Genomic DNA, 19,918 nt, shown 5'->3' on the forward strand with positions numbered 1-19,918 from the left:
GCAGGCCTTCCCTGAACTTCGGCATTAGTTGCCTGAACTTAATCAGTACTTCCCTGATTTCCAAGAATTGAAATGAAAGGACTTCAGCAGCCCTTCCCTGAACTTTGGCAGAACTTCTCTGAACTTCGGCAGGCCTTTCCTGAACTTCGGCATGAGTTTCCTGAACTTCATCGGGACTTCCCTGAAATTCAGCAGGAGTTCCCTGAACTTTGACAGGCCTTCCTTGAACTACGGCAGGACTTCCCTAAGGTTCGGCAGGCCTTCCCTGAGCTTCGGCATGAGTTGCCTGAACTTCATCAGTACTTTCCTGATTTCCAAGAATTGAAATGAAAGGACTCCAGCATCCCTTCCCTGAACTTCGGCAGAACTTCTTTAAACTTCGGCAGGACTTCCCTGAATTTCGGCAGGACTTCCCTGAACTTAGCAGGACTTCCCTGAACTTCAGTAGAACTTCTCTGAACTTCGGCAGTAGTTCTCTGAACATTGGTAGGACTTTCTATGGTTCGGAAAAACTTCCCTAAACTTCAACAGAACTTCTCTGAATTTCCGCTGAACTTCCCTGAACTTCAGCAAGACTTCCCTGAACTTCGGCAAGGCTTCCCTGAACTTCGGCAGGACTTCCCTGAACTTCGACAAGGCTTCCCTGAATTTCGTAAGTACTTTCCTGAACTTCGGCAGGACTTCCCTGAACTTCATCAGGACTTCGCTTAAGTTCTGCAGGCCTTCCCTGAACTATGGCCTTTAGGCAGGATCTAGCTTGACCATCTGCTGTATAACGGGATGAACTAGCCTATGGCTAAAAATCACGGTAATGAAAAAAAAAACCTTCCCTGAGCATTAGTAGGGTACCCTGTACTTGGAATCTTAGAATAGAAGTTGTCATTTAAGTAGTAGAATTATTATAATCATACAATAATATTGTTTTACGAATATGTTTAAAATTTCAATACTTCCTATTTTTCTAATTTGCAATGCTTGTTGGTATTGGTACATTTCGAAATTGGGTGTGGATTCAGTATCAACGGAAAAGCATTAACTGTCACCTTAATATGCCTATGAGATTGAAAAATTGTTCTTGAATATTTCATCTGAACATACCTAATCGATAAGATAAGAAACTCCGAAGTTATTTCAGTTTGAATCTTTACTTCTATTGATATGAGTGACCTATAGCTTTTAGTCTAAGAATTAACTTTAGTGAATCAAGAATCAAATGAACTTCGATCGGCATCATTCTGTCATTTGGTATTCAGGAAACTCCCTTACTGATTACCGCTATGGCAAAATTTATTTTTCAAATGATGCTAGAACAATCTGGGTTCCGAGGCGTTCTCAATCTTGCCGCTTCTGGCTTGGCTGGGGTGCGTGAAATTCAGACATTTGCTTTCTATACTAAAGTACATTGGCTATCCCCATTTAACCTTCCATTAACGAATGCCTATTCTTCCTTTCGTTTCCCCCACATTATAGGTGGAAGTGTTCAACGTCCTCTTCATCCGGGAGCAGGAAAAGCGCCACGTGGTGCACTGCATGGGCTGCGCGCGGAAGCATGCTCCCAACCTGCAGGGTTTCGTCTGCCTCGAGGAGTACAAGATGGCCGAACTGATGCAGGTGTACGATGCCTTTGCCCTGCACATCCCTCCTCCGCTTCCAATACAGCCGCCACTGTCGGCTTCGCCATCGATCCAACAGCAACAGCAGCAGCAGCAGCAACCGTCATCATCGTCGTCTACGGTGGCGCAACAGCTTGCAGCATCCTCGTCATCCATCACCATCAGTTCGTCTTCGTCCAGCTCGTCGATCGGGGGTACGCCCGCCAGCAGTAGTAGTCAACAACCAACCGCGGCGGCCGCAACGCCCATGCAGGTTTCGTAAGGTAACACAACTGCTTCTGTCTTCTGCACCGACTACTACCAACTAAGGTTTAGTTCAATTTCACCAAAACTCAAAAGACTTAACTACTGATCCCTCCCGGAAGAGACCACGGCGACGACGACGATGAAGCAGAGGAACAAAGTCGATATGTGTAATTTGTAAATGAATGACTTCTATTTGCTTTTCTGTACATATCTAAATTGTGTATTCTACTCTATGGAATATTGCGAAAAATAAGAATCCTTGCTCTAGGAAAGGATAAGCTGAGCCAAGAAAAAAAAGTACACTCGTAATTATTTATATGCAACCAATCACTGCTCTACTGAATTCTATATGCTCTTAATATATATATATATTTTATGGTAAGGTCCAAATAGTAAAATGGAAGCGAAAAGGAATGGTTCGTAAGCCGCAGGAATCCTCCCGTTTAACCTAATAAGTAGCTTAATTTATTCTAGCCGCAAAAGAGGAGAATGCCTAGATTTCATTCGGTGGAGTGTTTTGTGTTGAATTGGGTCCGTTCGAGCTTAAAGCAGCGCAAGTGATTGGCTTTTTATTCACACTCACAAAGAAATATTTTCCTACACTCAAACAAAAATGACCCGCAAAAGTGAACGATATAGTTTTTGGTTTATTTGACGAAAACGGGAAAAAAATGAATACAAAACAGTCCTCAGGAAATATAACAAAACAAAAATTAAATAGTCTTAACAACCGGAAAAAGAAGTGTGGTGTAGCGGAAACGGTAATAAGTAAGTTAACATTTTGAAGCAAAGACACGATAAATTTATCTCACCACACCACACACCAGCCAGCAGCAGAAGAAGGCACAAATATATATTTCTAATAAAAACAATGAGTCATCGAAATGCAAAACACATTTAACAGAACGATAAGAAGCAACATTCACATAGTTCGTCGCGCGATCATCAACACAGAACAAGACGATCACACAAAATCACAATCATTCGCTCACCCACCATCGCTCACCTAACACCCATGTACCGTTTCATGTTTTTTTTTTCGACGTTTGGAGTCAGATCTTCGGAAGTTAGGAAGTACCAAGGTTGCGAAACAAAACGGAGTTTAGGATACGTGTTAGTAAATAACGTCAGTTTTGGTAGCGGATGTATCCCGGACATCCAGAAGAGCTGGGAACTCGCTACTACTGTTGTGGTAGTTGTTGTGTGATAGGGATGGTTCTTGTAGCCAGTTTGTCTGGTGAGGGTGCGTTGCACGGTTGGTACCACCGGTTAGGTTAGACAGGATTTATTTCGGGTTTGACATATCGTTGCTTCTTGCTACGCTCTCTCGGTTGCAGTTGGATCTGTCATGGGTCGTTGGAAGGTCTTGGTGTTGAGGTTCTCTAAAGATGGCCTAACGAAATTATGAGAGGTCTCTTCGAATGCTTGCGTAAAATGTTAGGCACTAAGTACTTCTTTTTAGGGCTTGTTCGATGAGAAGTTTTACGAGCATCTAGAAACATTCAATAAGTGTTTTGGTAAATGCTCAGGAAGAATTGTAGAGGCTATCTGCTTCTAGTTGGCGTAGTTATCAAGAAGTCTACTGCCTATAATCGCAGAGTACCTTCCTTATGCGTTCATCCAGAAGTTCTACATTAGACTTTCACTTCGGCACCCATTGACTGTTTTCGGCAACCTAAATTTAAAAGTTAATTTCACTATGTTTTCCCATCAACGCACTTCCCTGAATGTGTCCAAACGATTGTTTAGCCTTTCAGCTTCAATCTGATTATATTTGAACGATCGAGCAATCCAGTAATGCTACATTTTTCTTCAAATAAAGCATACGCACTACAAAATGGGGTTGATTTCGAGTTGCCGATAATAGAACAGCTGGTTAACACGCAGTTCTAATGGGAAGGTTGCCGAAGAAAAAGAGGCTGCCGACAATAGTCACACTCACCTGAGAAGTTTGGAGCGTTGTAAAAACGCTTTCAAAACGTTTTGAAAAATTCTGTCGATTGGAATGGATAGAGAAGCAAAGCAGCAGATGAATGTAAACAAACAGACACATCATATATGTGCGTGACGCTGAGAAAATGCTAGTAGAAGTGCAGACGCTGCTAACATTGACGAGAATACGTAAATTCCGCTACCTACATGTTCCTGGGTGATTGCGAATAAAAAAAAAAACAGAAATGTCATCAATTTCGATGACACGATGATTTCTTCTGGACCTTGGAATAAATGTACAAGACTTTGATTTGGATTGCATTTTTCAGGATACTGTCACTGAAGAAATGTAATGAGAATTTTGAGGATGAATTCTGGAGATACCACCGAGTTATTTCAGAGAAGAGTTCCAAGGGAGTTATGGGAAGAATGCCAAGCATGTTTGGACTAGACAATTCAAATGGTGATACAGCGAGAACCTAATTAAAACCAGCCTTCTGGAGATAATTTCAAGAGTACTATGGAGCAAATTGTAAGGGAATACCAGAGAGAGTTCTAAGGCGACAAACTCTGAGGAAATTTAGAGATGATTCGAAGAAAATTCTTGTAAAAACCATGGAAAACTATGAAGAATTCCAAGAGTATCAAGATAATGCCTTTTTGTATTTTCATTCATTTGGCTCAACCGAATTAACTTTACAGAGTCAAAGTTTCTTGTTCTTTATGCAATACATCTTAAAACTATAGTCAAAAGGTAAAACACAATAAACATTTTATCTTCCGCTATCCAATAAGCCGCTTCCAGTGATCAATGGATGCAAAACGTGGTCATCACACTCATCACGAAACGGTTGCTTTCCAAAGTCGACGACGCATCGACTGAAAAAACTGCTGATGAAGAACAATGAGGAGGACCACACAATGGTTGCTGCCGAGTGAACAGACGATCGGGTGACACACATTGAGAGTGGTCTGCCTCTATCGACAGCCGAGTGAACACTGCAAGATAATAGTTTAAAAAAATCAAAAACCTGAGGCTTCGAAAATTTTAATTTTACAGGTATCTCAGCTTAGAAAAGTTTCCTTGATTCTGGATTAAGAAAAATCCAATCTTCATTATTAGGTTAGCTTTTTTTTTAACATTCAGGACTTATCAAATGTCCTCAGACCAATATTCTGGGATTGAAGACACATTGCAAGTTTTATCGAGGTTTTAAAACATTCTTCAAGTCTGTATCATGGTCATCATGGTCAATGACAGTGCTGCAAAATTTCGACAATACACGGTGATACTCAAAATTCTGCTTTGGTCACTCGTTTGAGCTAACAGTCATCGTCAAGGCAAACCATGTTAATTGTCAGTAGCATTTTTGTCAGTGACGAACATGTGCTGATTTGTTTATTAGCTAAATTTGAAATGAAATTAAATGGCTTGAGCAAAACAATTACATGGAGCCATTAAAGTGAATAAGCATCTACGTCCTGAACCGCTTGGATAACAATAATGTGTCTCAGAATGCAAGAAATTACACTTTCTGTTACCAGGCAAATCTTTGTCATTGACGAAAAAATGAATGAGATTTTGACAAAGATTTTTTTTAGGATCAAGTCTATCATTGACTATGTGAAAAACAATTTTGTCAATATCGCGCAAAAGTCTGTCAATGACAATAACAAATCTCAGCACTGGTCAATGATACCATGATAAAACTAAAATTGTTACTTAAGTCAGGACCATGAGAAGCTTTCGATATTCATAACTAAGAGAAATATTCGAATAGCATATTTTATAACGTATTGTAAATGAAGTTTTCATTGATAATCTGGAAATTTTCCTTGAAGTCATGAAAAAACCTGGAAAACTGGGAATTTGATTAAGCGAGTAGACAGCCTGGCACGAAGAGTCACCTTACATGAGGTGACAATAACCGAGGCACCTCACTTTTCTCGCGGCGCAGAATAGACCACCTAATTAGTATTCCAAATAATTTCTGAAAAAAAAATCAAGAGTTAAGGAAAGTTCCAAAAAAGTGTGGAGTGAAATGCATGAAAATGTAGAGGATGATTCCAAATGAATCTCAAGAAGAGTTCAAATGGAATCCCGAGAAGTATACCGAGGTATCGAATTTTCAGGGTACAATGCCAATTGGATTCTGAGAAGAGTTTTGAAAGAATTTCGAGGATCAGGCCAAAGGAATTCCGAAAGGAATTTTTGGAGAACTCTGAGGAAATTAAACTCCCTTTTATCTGTGAGTGTGTGGCATATTCCGATAGTCGAAGTGACTTTTGTCACTATTGAAGTGAGAAAAGTCATGTCGTGGTGACGTGACTCTCCATTTGATTTGCACAGAGAGTCACGTCACCACGACGTGATTTTTCTCACTTCACTAGTGACAAAAGTCACTTCGACTCTCGGAATAACCCCCACTGTCTCTAAAGAGGCACTTAAGTCACGTTCATGCAAATCAAATCAAGTAAATCCCCCTTATTCTGCGCCGCGAGTGAGGTGAGGTGACTCGCTGTCACTAGTGAGGTGACAATAGTCACCGCGAGTAAGGTGACTTTCCATTTGATTTGCACGGAGGGTCACCTCACTCGTGGTGACTTTTGTCACCTCACTAGTGACAGCGAGTCACCTCACCTCACTCGCGGTGCAGAATAGGCCTCAATTTTCAGCAGAATTCAGAGGAGAACTCAAACATAATTCTGAGCAAAACTTCAAGACAATTCTGATTGATTCTAAGGAGAATGCATGCGGATTTTAAACATAATTATGGAAGCATAATTCAGCGAATTCTCGGAAGAATCATAATAAATCCCGAAGAGCATCTTACAAAAAGTGGTCTTCAGCAATGCTGTAGCTGGAAAAATTTCCTACAAGTACAGTTGAAAGCTTTTGAAGCAGACCGATATGGTGAATCTTAGTTTTACCATAGTAATTCCCATACAAACTTCAAATGGTTTGCGCCGTCTCAGTTTCTCACCAAATGGGTTCAAATTTTGAGAGGTTAGTCAGGATCCGATTTGGAATCGTTTAAGTATTGTGGAGCGAAAATTTCAAATTTTGCATCACTCTAATCACCATGCTAGCCATCAATCGCTGATTAGGACACAACCACATCCCATATTAGCCCAATGTCATTCGACGGTTGGGACGGTTTTGAAACTATTAAACTGTCAGCTCATTAAATCATTAGGGAAAATGCATAAATGACGTAGCATTTGAAGGGAGACGGGGAGGTTTTCAGAAGTGGTAACTGGCCCTGTATTGGGTATAGCAAAATACGCTACGAGGAGGGCGGGGTTTACAATTAAATGGATGGTCCCTGAATGGCAAGGTTTTTCTGCCGGACAGGGGAAAGTGAGTGTAAATCGAATTCATGACGTTTTGAAGTGCCAGCACACAGGCCTTCCAATCGATGCCTCTCCTAACCCATCAATCGTTAGGATTTACAGAAATTTGATAATTTCACCGCTAGGTGCGCTAGTGTCCATCAGTTAAAGAGCTTCAGTTCAGGATCTGAAGATCCATTTCTGTTCCTTGACTACTGCATGGAAACAACTCGGAGCTGCCTCTGCCGCGTTTGCATAAGACAGCGTGTGAGTGGCCAATCTTCTTGGTATGCCGTCTTTGGTAGAATCTGGAATGAGCCTACACATCTATTGGAAGTTCTATTACCCTCATTACCTGTACAGGGACTCTTGCTAAGGTCAAATGGACGGAATCTTCTAAGAACCGTTTGTAAGGGCTTAAAATGATTTTACAGCGTTCGTTCACGATTGGTAAATCAATACCTGGAGTGAGCTCCAAAATGAAAAATATCAGAAGTAGGTACTTGAAGTCCTCCGTTGAGGTCCAATAGACGGAGTTTCTCCACTCCCTTTGAATCAAGTTTTCGAATGTGCCTCCCTAGATCGTTCCGATAATCTACCATGAACCACAATCCAATCCAGTACTGCAACGGGTCGTAACAAGCGAGAATAATGAATTCATTCGGGATAGAGACGAGACAGACAAACAACACACGTGCACACTCTGGTACATTGATCTCATTTGATTTTTCGTTTGTCAACATTGGATTCTAACACGGATATAATGAAGTAACAAGTCGGGAAACAATGCGTAAAATTTTGTCAATTTTTCGGACAGACTCCCTTTTGGTTACAGAGTAATCGAAATTTCTACGGATAAATTTACATTTTTGGTTTAGTTAGCATAATTCAATTCGTCTATTACCTAGGTGTTGACGTGACCACTAAGTTATACGGACTTGTGTGTGTATGTGTGTGTGTGTAAATCAATGGAGTTTCGCGTTAGTGTATGTGTGTGTGTGTGTATGTGTGCGCGCGGATGTAGTAGATAGAAGGAGGGTGAAGCTTGTAGCAGGGAAGTAATTCGATGATAATCCATAAGGTGCTTTAGTTTCGGGCTAAGATTCTTAGCGCGCATGTATATTCGTATGTCAGTGTGTGTACCGTATGTAGTGAAGTATAACCAGGAAATGTGGATAGGTGTGTCGAATATAGGAAGCTATATTAGCATTAGGGAAGGTGAAGTGCTTCGGTAAGATTTACCGAGGTGACTTAGCTCGATTTAGAATCGGTTAGGAAAATAATATTTGTTTTAGCAAAGGTAAAACTCCCGGAGGGAAGTCTAAATAGAAAAGCTTAGGTTAAGTGTACCATCGTGTCCCGGTTCTAGGTTTAGTTTAGCAGAGGAAAGAAGGTAGACAAGGATTCACACGGATAGAGCATGGTTTTATGTAGAGGATTTTCTCATTCATCTTCACCACCCTGCGTACGCCCATTTCGAACACGATCATCAATTTCACCCGTCACTTGTGGATGTGAAGTACCCGAACGAAGCGACGAGCGATCCCGCGCAAAGCCATGTTTTTTTCTTGGAACAAAATTTTTCGTAACCCTTCGAACCAAAATTGCAACTGGAAGGTTGCTCCTCAAAATTTCTATAGGTTGTTTTCAAACAATAAAAAAAAACAAAATCAACTTAACAAACAGGGTTGATATCCCGTCAAAGGGAGCCAACCAATCGCCAGAGGAACGAGCATTTTCTCTCGGAGCAAATTGTGTATAAAGCATGTTTGAGGTTATAATACTAATCGCTAATAAGGAATGACCAGTATATCACTGCCAATATAAACTGAATTAATTCCTGCATAGCGATGCGATACGGATCCGTTATGAAAATGCGGAATTAATTCGTACTCACAGAGAATGAAGCGAAAACCACAGAAAGAGAGATGTCAGAATGAACGAGAGAGAATGAGCTAACAAAAAAAAAAAAAAAAAGATGCCAATTCTTATTGGAATAGAAGCGCGTGTACAGTTGAAATTCGCAACTCGTGTGTAAAAAGTTGATTATTAACCCACTTAATTCTTATCATTAAACAATTATCAAACAATTGGAAAATCTAATCTTAATCGACATTTTTCGCTTGTAAGAAACGTAATAACAAGAATGAAAAATCTAAACAAAAATGAGAAAACAAGATTGAAATCAACAGCTGCGCTTGGTACCAAGCCGCGGAGGAACAAAACAAAAAATAAACCAGGAATTTGTCGACACGAAACAGAAGAAAAAACATGTCTTTCAGCGTAACATTATAAGGGAAATACTGCAGGATTTTTGCACTCATTCAATCACACCCACCCACAGCAGATCACAGCTTTCCAAATCCATCGTTTTTTTTTCGACAGCTCACACCGAAAGAAAAAAAAAACTCCTTTCCCATTTTCCCCACACATACACACACACTTAATCACAACCGCGCCAGCGCCATCTTGAAACGTCTTGAAAGAGGTAGTACTAGACCACAGAAACAAAAAGAAAAACTCCGCGCTACAGGCGCCTTTTGTTTTCGGTGTGTTTGCTGTTTGTAACGACGTTCGTTTTCGGTTGTAAATAAAGGAAACAATTTCGAATGTTTCTACAAGAGAACACAGAAAAAAAAAATAAGGAAAAACTTACCTCAAAGAAAGAAAACAAAAAATTACGTCTATGTAAATATGGAACAAAGCAGAAGAACACAATAACATCAAGTAAATTAAGAAGAAGAAAACAAGAACAAAAAAAAAACAAAGCAAAGCAAAAAAAAGTTTACAACATTGCATTGATTATTTTAGTAATCAATCACACGACAGTTTTTAGTGTAGCGTTTAAGTGGTAGATAACAGAGAGAGAGAGAGCGAAAGTAATCTTATTTAATTGAAATATTATTTATCATCAAAAAAAAAAAACAGCGGGACAAATTGTGTGTGTGAAGTGTGAATGATAATTTCATTCGCACTGGGCATTGCAAGGGAGCATATTATTAATTGTATTAAAACAATTTGTTTGCATTCAATTTACACACACAAATAAGAAGAAAACAAAAATGTGAAAACAGATGTAATTTGTAAACACTAAGGCGAAGCGAGCAACATCGGAAACGAATGTACAGACGGTTTTGTTTCGTAACTTGAATCGGCAATACATTATATTGTAGTAAGAATGATGAATCATTAAAATCCAGTTGAAGTTCGATTTCGTGAGAAAAGAAATTCCCTGCATTTAGACCTGCATGCGCCTATGAACATAGTCTCTGCGGCGGCGTAATATGTTATTTTCTGCCGGCGCACAGTGGTCTAAAAGTGCCAAAACGTGCGTTTTTTAGTTTATGTGAAAACGGTCCATTTAAGCCATATAGTGTCTTCGGAAAAGTTTGTGCACTAAAAAAGCCCCTTCTTTTGAGCATAGCCATTTCATGATTAATTCACCTAGCAGGGTGATGAAAAATTTACTTTTTTTGTTTGTCGATATAGCAAAATTGCGTCTTCAGCAACGTTTTAGACAATATTAAAACAAAAATTTTTTCTCAAGACGTCAACCCTTTGTCTCTTATGTTTACAGAGATATGTCATTTTTTTGATAAGAGTCTTCAGAAAATCATTTTTTTGCTAATAACTTTTCAGGAAGCAATTTTTTGACATTAGTATGTTCTACACAAATGTTTGTTTATTAAAAATACACCATTTTGTCTTGGGAAGCAAGTCCCTATCTTCAATATTTTTTGAGATATTCAAGGTTTTGATCCAAAGTTAGCACTATTTCCAAGGCCAATAGCTCGAAGTTGGGCAAAATTGGGCAAACCAGGTTGATTACATTTGAAAGTACACATAAAATGCAGCCCAATGCATACCAAATCATAAGTCTTCTTTAGTATTCTCTGCCGATCTGCTTATTACAAAACTATAGGGTCACGACTTCCCGTCAATTGTGTTACTGTTTTTCTTTTTTTATGAACATTTAAAACAACATTACTACCTCAAATGATTACTACCTATATCTTAGTATAGTTATATTTCATCAACCATTTCATACAACACCAAAGAAAAAAAATATTCATCGCTACCCATTTCGTCGTCACGTTCAGAATTGTCGCTTACTTCTGTTTCACCATCGGTTCATGTATCGGTAGATGGAACTAGAAGAGTTTGAGCATCTTCGGACAAAAGCAGTTTTGCTTGTTTTGGAAGGGGTCTTATTGTAGAAATTATAGCGGGTCAGATGATTCAAGCAGACGGTTCAGAAGGTCAACGTTTGTTACTGTTCGGGAGATTTTTCGTGTATGGCCCATGCGAAAGCGCCTGATGTCTTTATTCCTTGACTCCTGGGCCTCCTCGGATAACTGCCCAATTGGCACAAGAAAAGATTGTATGATCGTCGAGCCATGGATAAGTATTTTATGCACCGTTACAGGCAAATAAAACCACGGGTATTCTTCCACGAGCATCAGTGCCGTTTGCAGACAGTATTCATCAAATTTAGTGCTTTCGATTTGGCATCCGGATGCCAATGCCTGCAATATTGACTTGCAACGATATAGCAGTATTGGATTCAGTCCCGTTATTTCCGCAGATTTCTCCCACCCTCTAAAAAAACGCCGAGCGGTATTACCGTCATTTGATGTTCCAGAACCTCCAGACCTCGGCTTATCAATATGTAAACCCATTTCCACGCGGAACTTCTGTAGAATAAGTTTTTTTCGTTCTCTCATTGTATCACCGTCCGGTCCTTTGGCCTGCCACTTTTTAAAGTCCATGCGATAAGCCAGGTGTATAAAATACTCAAAAAAACGTATCCATGCATGAAGCGTGGACAGCCCGAACTGAAATACTTCTTCGTTTGCCGTACGCTCCTTTACCTGAGCTATATTATTCATCTGCGATGGAACAGCACCGCAAATGTAGCATCTCTGTGATGACTTCGTCAATGTAACTGCATTACATACCTTCCCGTCCACCATTGTCATCAGCATTTCATATCTATAGTGCAAAAAATTCTAACAGAACAAGATCTCAATACTAAATATAAAATCATACCTTATTACGATTGTTCGTCCATTACGTGAGATTGTTGTTGGATTCAGTTCTGAAATTTGCTGTTCCACGTAAGCTTTTTCCAGTAACGAAATCTCTGCCGTTTCAGCAACGAATTGTATACGGAGAGGCCGGCAATATCTAGTTGAAGAGGGTCGTGGGTTTTGAAATAAACATTTTCCTCTGGTATCTGCCTTAATAGGCACATGGATGTAATGAAGACGTGTGAATCAGAAAAGGACCCATCATCACCTATAACAGTAGTAGTATTTACTCAAAAATAGAGGCTTATCATAAAGTTCTGGCATAAGTAGAAAGGGGATACACCAGAATATATCAAAATATTGGTCGTGGTGGTATTATGCCTCCAACACAGAAAAAAACCTCACCTGTAAATTTTTGCTTGAATTCATTATGCGATGAGCTGCCGTCGAATCCCCACTTGATTGTAAACACAACGTTGAGAAGCTGAAGTTTGGTAGTGTTTCGGAAACCGCTTCAAAAATTCTAGTGGATGTGTGGTCAACCAGTTCTTGCAGTTTAATTTCGGCAACAGTTTCAGTCACGGTTATTGCATCAGGGTAGCAGTTTTTTTTCGCCGTCAGAATTGTATGATATGCTGGATATATGTTCGCATTCCTCACCTTAGCTTCTTTTTGAAGTTTTGTGTACTGCGACTTTGTTAGGTTAGTATCCAGCATCATCGCCAAAGCCTCTTCTGGTGTATATTGTACAATATTGAGTTTGGGGGATGTTTTAAAACTCGACAGTACTTGTTCTGCTCGCGAAGGAGTTGCCTGAATAACGTCTCTGATGAGTGCAGCTTCGTATTTTCTTCCGGATTCTCGAAGCTTCATCTGCGCAGCAAAGCAAAGCTCATCTGCTTCATGTTCGGCCCGCAATTCGGCCGTTTTTTGCCGTTTCACACTGTCTGTGCTTTTATAAAAAGGCAATACTTTTCGGCCAGGTCGTTGAGAATTGGAAGAAGATGGAAGCTTAACACGTATAGCTTGAGGCAGTTGTACCGGATTATCAAAGTATGCCTTATTATAGCCAAAAACATTCTTAGCTGTGCGATTATGTTTGACCCACAGCTTTTGGAAGTAGTGACAGATGCTCTTGACATATGCCTCTACTTCTGAAACGACATCTGGCATGATGTTCATATCTATTTTATGAAGAGCCATAACCTCGGAGGCTACGCAGCCCCATTTTGTATGTTGGTTCCCTGCGGTTCTCCTCCAAAGATTAAACAACTCACGTTTGTCAATAGTTTCTAAATATTTGAAATAAAACACATATTCACATACACATACACTTTTTAAATAGTGATCAAAACAAATTGCACTTACCTGAACCAACCAAAAAAGATATTTCTGAGCTCATTATCGCAATTAGATACTACCGCTCACGTTCAAAAGCAACAGACACTGGGACTCAAATAGTGGGAGGAACAAGGACCAATGTTCGTTCAGTTAACCGATTATTACAACAAACACCGAGAATCACATTCCGGGAAGAACAAGGACCACTGTTCGTTCAATCAATCGGTCACTACTACCGACACTGTGAATCACCTGCCGGGGGGAACAGAGACCAATCGTAGTTCAGTCATTTTTTTATCACTACAATAGACACTGGGACTCACCTGCCACGAGAAGCAAGAACCACTGTTCATTCAGTCAACCAATCACTACAATAGACACTACGAATCACCTTCTTGTGTTGTCAACCGGTCACTACAATTTAGAATTTGGAATCAAAAGTTTTATCACACGCTGCTTTGCAACGCCTACTCTTTTTTTGCATGCCTACTTCGATTTAACCGAATTCGAATTTTCTTCCTTCAACACCAACAGTAAGTGACGTATGAAGTAGCAGCTCTTTGTACAAATGCAATAAAACGATTATCTGAACACGGGTTACTATAGTTTGGTAATAAGCAGATCGGCAGAGAATACTAAAGAAGACTTATGATTGTTGTTGTACCAACAATCAATACGAAACTAACGATTTTAAATTGGCTCACCACTTTAGTAGCCTATTGGTCCCAAGCAAACGATTAACGTACCCTATTCTAGTTGAAATTCTATTACTACACTATGTTTGTTTTGATTCGCTATGAAAGTTTGACAGATAACATCAGGGGTGTGTGGATTCATGCAGAACATGCAGGGGTGAGTGAAATAGCTTGGGACTGCTTGGGACCGTTGTTCTGGTACTGAGTGAGCCAAAAATACTAATGATTTTCTTCGGGACCCAGTGGTCTTAGAGTTACCTCTATGGTTGTACTGCGCTTCCTGCAGATCGTTGTTCAGGATGGTGGCGTTCAGGTCGCCAGGGATGTTGTATTTTTGCCACCGCCGAGTCAGCTTGATGATGTCTCGTCGAAGGTCCGCTGCCGACCCATCCCTGTTGTTGACTTTTCTAGGGCAGTAAGCCGAAATGATGGTGATCGATGGTCAAGCGATGAGCCGACTTCAACCCCGATGGCTTCGATAATTTGGAGTTGGAAGTTTGGCAGCAGGTGGCAGTTGATGTTACGCCTCCTCTTGCACTTGTTCTGTCGAGTCTCAAGAGCTGAAAGTTCGATATGTAGATGTTGACTTCCGGCTTTAGATGGGTTTCGGTGATGATGGCAATGTCGACCTCCTTGGCGTTAAGGATGTCAAGCAGTTCGATATGCTTGTTCTTCAGCGAACAAGCGTTCCAATTTCCAATCTTTATAACTTCACGGTCCATACTTAGTGACAAGGGACAGGGCAGCATGAAGCTGTTCAGATCGGGTTTTGCAGTTGCGCAGGATGATGATGCCTTTGCCACGAGTGTCACAAGTTCCTCCGAGGTAAATGGGGAATCGTCGACGGACTCACCTGACAGCACTGTCATACGATAAACCAGGGGCAGTGGAGGGACCTTGGTTCGGCTGGGCCGCTGCTGCAGAAAGGCGATGCTGGGCTGATCGGCGGCTGGGGGCCGCTTGCTCTGATGGAGAATACCCCCTCGTTGATTGTTGTGGGGAAGCGGTGCTAGGCTCGGGACCAGTCGACGGGACTGGATTGCAAGGTTCTGAGCATCAGTGTTGGCCGAGGGCGCACGATTATTTCGGTGGCGACCGGTCTGGTTGCCTGTTACCACCTTTTGACGAATATCAATGAATTCCGCTCGCTTGGGGCAGTCGCGGGTGGACGCACGGTAGTTTTTACCGCGGTTGGCACACTTTGGCTCGTTGTCATCAGTTTGACCACAAGACGCTGTTGCGTGGGTACCTCCACACTTGTCACAGCGTGGCAATTTTTCTTGCAATGGCCGTAAGAGAGGCAGTTAATACACTGCGTTACATAACGGTGTTGAGCTCTGTACGACTGCCAAGAGATGACCTGGAATAGGTCCCGGATGTTGTCCTTAAGTCCAGCAAGTGTGGTGGAGCCCTTCATAAAGTGGCCCAGCAATAACTGGTCCTGGTAGCTGGTGTTCGGCAAGGGTCGCCGATTCATCGGATGCACTGGGGGGGGGGGGGCGACACATCTAAATCTCAAATTAAGATGCTCAATAAATCTCACACTAGCGAATACATCTTCGAAAAATCTTCTTTCATTTCTCGCATCTACTTGCATCGCGCATCATCTTTTTGCAGGAAATCTTCAAAATCGTGATAAATTTTCTTTCTATCTACTCAGCGTACGCACAACTAGCCACAGCAGAACACAATATTTCCTGCATCGTAGATAGAGTCGTCCCCCTCGGGATGCACTGCCTCTGGTTGTAGACCAAGCCGCTCCAGCTCAGCCTTTACAATTGCCGCCTCGAATGACGGTAAACCTCGCAAAACTACCTTCAGTGGCTTCAGCGATAGCAAATCATGCGTGTAAAAATCCACCTCGTTGTCCTTCAGGAAACTTTCGATCGCCTTGTACTCCTCCAGGCTGGAGCACATAATTTTTGTTCCGACGCTGCAGAGCTTGAACCGAGGCTGTAGGTTGTGATCTGTCATCACAGTCCTAAGCTGGTCGACATCCTTCATCGAAGTGAAGAGTGGGGGAATACACTCCTTTTTTGTGATGGCAACGGTGTTACCACCACCCCCATTATCTTCCTCGGCAACTGAGAACTGGTTGATTTGTAGCACACCGTTTCAGCATAGAGGTAACTTTAAGACTAGAAGGTCCCGAAATAACGTGCTCAACTTTTTGGCTCAGCTCTGGTACCATAGAGGTAACTCTAAGACTGGAAGGTCCCGAAGAAACGTGCTCAACTTTTTGGCTTAGCTCTGGTACTCTCTTCGGTCCCAAGCTAATCGATTCACCCCTCGAAACATAGGAAAGACCACTAACCCTCATTTTATCTGTCAAACTTTCATAGCGAATCAAAACAAACATTGCGTAGTACTAGAATTTCGTCTAGAATGGGGTACGTTAATCGTTTGCTTGGGACCAATAGGCTAGTCAAGTAGTGAGCCAATTTAAAATCGTTAGTTTCGTATTGATTGTTGGTTTCAGCGTCGTGCATTGATGCTCCGGTCTGCGTACGGGCCTTTTTCGTAGGGCCCCCTGCTGCTGATGCGCTAGTACGCTGACGTACCATTTGGTTTTTGACGAGTTGGACCAAACTTGACAGAGCGTGTGACGATGACGGCACTTCCACGACCTCGAAAAAAAAAAAAAAACAATAACGATACAAACTAAAACCGAATAACTCGAGAAGGTGAGCGGGAATCCGAACTGAACTGAACAGCTTGAGGGTCAAGCAGATAATGTGAGAGTGTTGATGACCCTTCTGTATATTCGGCGTATCTTTTTATGCTGCCAGTTAGGCGTAAACAAAACATCTCACCGTTGCTTGACAGCTGCACGCTGTATTAAATGCGCCCGTATGCCACAATTCAGAGCTGTCACAAAAAGGGTATTTTCAAAAACTGAAAAGCGGGTAATTTTGATTCAACTTTACAACCCCGTCTTCCCCACTACTCTTTCACTGGGACGAAACTTGACAATCGGGTAACGATTTCGAGCCAATTTGCTGTCAAATCCGAGCCAGTTGCTGATTGGTCGATTTTACAGTAGCAAGCGTGGAGTGCCGGAATCAATGTTGACGTCAATGTTTTAGTTAGTTTAAATGATCTTTATTTCAGTTTAACTTGGACGATTACCATATAATTTTTTTTACTAAGTGATTCAATTGCTTTCTTCATCTTTAGGTATGGGCAAAATTTAAAATTTGTTTTACAGGATTAGTCCTAGACTTAGTACACGGTTGACCACCTTGGTGGGATTGGTTTGTTTTGTTTTTAGAATTTGAAGAGAAACTACTTAATACTACTATTTACAGCTTAAAACTAACCTACTCTACTATATACACTTAACCTACTATGTACAAATTGCTTATTAAAGCATGTTCAGAAAGATTGCATTTTTGAATAAATTTAGTTGTCATATCATCAATTTTGGAATCTACTTTGGGAATTTCTGCCTCTTGATGGAGGTCTGCTATTCTTGTGTCGAATGGACGATCTAGGATCATCCTCAACACTCTATTCTGTGCAACCTGGATTTTGTTCCTGTGGGTCTGAGCGCACGATTCCCACACCGGGGCGGCATAGAAGATCGCGGGGGCTATGATCTGTTTGTAAACAGCCAGTTTGTTTTGCCTTGAGAGGCGGGATCTGCGGCAAATGAGCGGATACAAACACCTAACCAAGGCGGAGCACTTAACTAGGGTTTTCTCTATGTGCGAGCGGAACAGGAGCTTCTCATCGAACAACATCCCGAGATAAGTAACATCAGTGGACCACTCGACCCTTGTACCATCCATTATTACGGTACAGGAGGGAGACGGTTTAAGTTTTGGTGATTGTCTGTGAAGGAACATGATCGCTTGGGTTTTCGAGGCGTTGATTTTGATTTTCCACGTGGTGGCATAATCAGTAAAGGCGTTAAGGCATCGTTGGAGCTTGTTCGTAATTTCACGAGGCATCCTACCCTTGACGGCTATCGCGGTGTCATCTGCGAACAGAAAGAACACGCAACCGTCTCCTAGAGGAGGGATGTCCGACGTGTAGATGCTGTAAAGCAGTGGTCCCAGCAGACTCCCTTGCGGAACACCTGCTGGGATCGGAAATTGTCCCGAAAGGGAACTATTCAACGACACCCTGAACGACCTTTGCTGGAGATAGTTACGGGTGATTTTCACAAGGTATGGTGGAAAGTTGGAGTTACAAAGCTTGTATATAAGTCCGTCGTGCCAGACATTGTCAAACGCCTTTTCGACGTCTAACAAGGCCATGGCTGTGGACTTGGATACAGCTTTGTTACTTCGGATGTTATTCATCACCCGCACTAGCTGATGATTGGTGGAATGCCCCTTACGGAACCCGAACTGTTCCGGAAGAAGAATGTCATGTTCCTCCACAAACTTGTTTAGTCGGCTGAGGATCAATTTTTCGAACAGCTTGCTCAGCGCTGAGAGCAGGCTAATCGGTCTGTAGCTTGACGGTAGTGTGGTGGATATAGTTGGTGTGAAATATAATATTAAAATAAATATATAAAAACTTGAGAGTTGTGTCAAGTAATGACACACTCCATTTGAGTTGAACTAAATTAGCGTGAAGCATGACAGATGTGAGGGGAATAACTGGCAAAGCAAGCAGTGCTGGATAAAGAGGAGAAAATTTGGAGGGTATAAATATGAGCTATGTAAGCTCGTTGACGACATTCTTGTAACTAACTTTGGCAGCGAAGGACATCAGCAGCAGCAGCAGTAACAACATCAGCAGCAGCAGTAATGGAAGCGAAGCAGCATCACTGATTTGTGAAGCTGTTGTACCTGATTAACGGGATGCTGTTTGTTCGAACATGGCTGAGGCTGGAAACCTCGGTCAGGTCACGACAGGTAGTGAAGGGTCTTTCCCAGGTTTGCGGATCGGGATGATTTTTGCCACCTTCCAGATGCTTGGAAAGTAGTGCAGCTCCAAGCATCTGTTGAGGATGGCAGCCAGCAGCGAGTGGACCCTCGGGCTGAGATTTTTCAACGCTAGGTTGAATATTCCGTCAAACCCGGGAGCCTTCATGTTTTTACTATATTTCAGCGCTGAGCAAATTTGTTCCTCTATAATCCGTTCTTCTGGAGGTACGGCACAAGGGGAGGTATCTAACGTCTGGACGCACTGCACAACCTGGTTCTCGAGTGGACTTGGGATTGTAGAGCCAAGCAAATGCGACTGGGCAATGTGCTCCCCAATTGCATTGGCCTTCTCTTCGTTGGTGATAAGCCGTTCGTCATTGACTCTAAGTGGTGGAATGGGCTTGGGGTGAGACTTCAGCACCTTGGCAACCTTCCAGAATGGTCTGGAACGGTCGTCCAGGTTCTGAACGAGCCGCCCGAAACTCTCGTTCCGGATTGAGATCATTCTGGAAGCGATCTGCCGATTCAGATCGACCATTTCGCATTTACACTGCAGATCCCCAGTCCGCTGAAACTGGCGTCTACGAACATTTCTGAGCCGAATCAATAGTTTGGTGTGGGAATCAATTAATCATTTTGTCAAGCTTCTGCATTCATGTTCCATCAGATGTCACAGCTGTTGTTTGCGGTGACATCTATCGGAAACTAGACACAATCTGTTTTCCTATAATTGTTCACAGAGGACACTGCAGTGCAAAACATGTCTGGTACCTCTATATATGCATTTAGATTATTATTCGAAGTCCCTCCTTTTTTACACATTCTGCACACAAAATAGCTCACCCCTA

At 41.7% G+C, this 19,918-nt stretch overlaps 1 protein-coding gene across 2 annotated transcripts in view; it reads left to right on the forward strand.

Moving 5' to 3' along the window:
• The window catches only part of LOC135711155 (histone demethylase UTY-like), a 269,948-nt gene extending 266,546 nt beyond the window's left edge, over positions 1 to 3,402 (forward strand). The window contains exon 13 of one of the 2 annotated variants that reach the window (XM_065233900.1): positions 1,471 to 3,402. In XM_065233900.1, the coding sequence (XP_065089972.1) occupies positions 1,471 to 1,875 (405 nt within the window). In that variant the 3' untranslated portion in view covers positions 1,876 to 3,402. The remainder of the gene's footprint in view (positions 1 to 1,470) is intronic. The other variant, XM_065233910.1, reaches the window with a different exon arrangement.
• Positions 3,403 to 19,918: the final 16,516 nt, after the last annotated feature.

This window comes from Ochlerotatus camptorhynchus, unplaced genomic scaffold (genome assembly GCF_037179485.1).
Source record: "Ochlerotatus camptorhynchus isolate MF236.1 unplaced genomic scaffold, CSIRO-AGI_Acam_v1.1 ptg000037l, whole genome shotgun sequence".
Lineage (NCBI taxonomy): Eukaryota > Metazoa > Arthropoda > Insecta > Diptera > Culicidae > Ochlerotatus > Ochlerotatus camptorhynchus.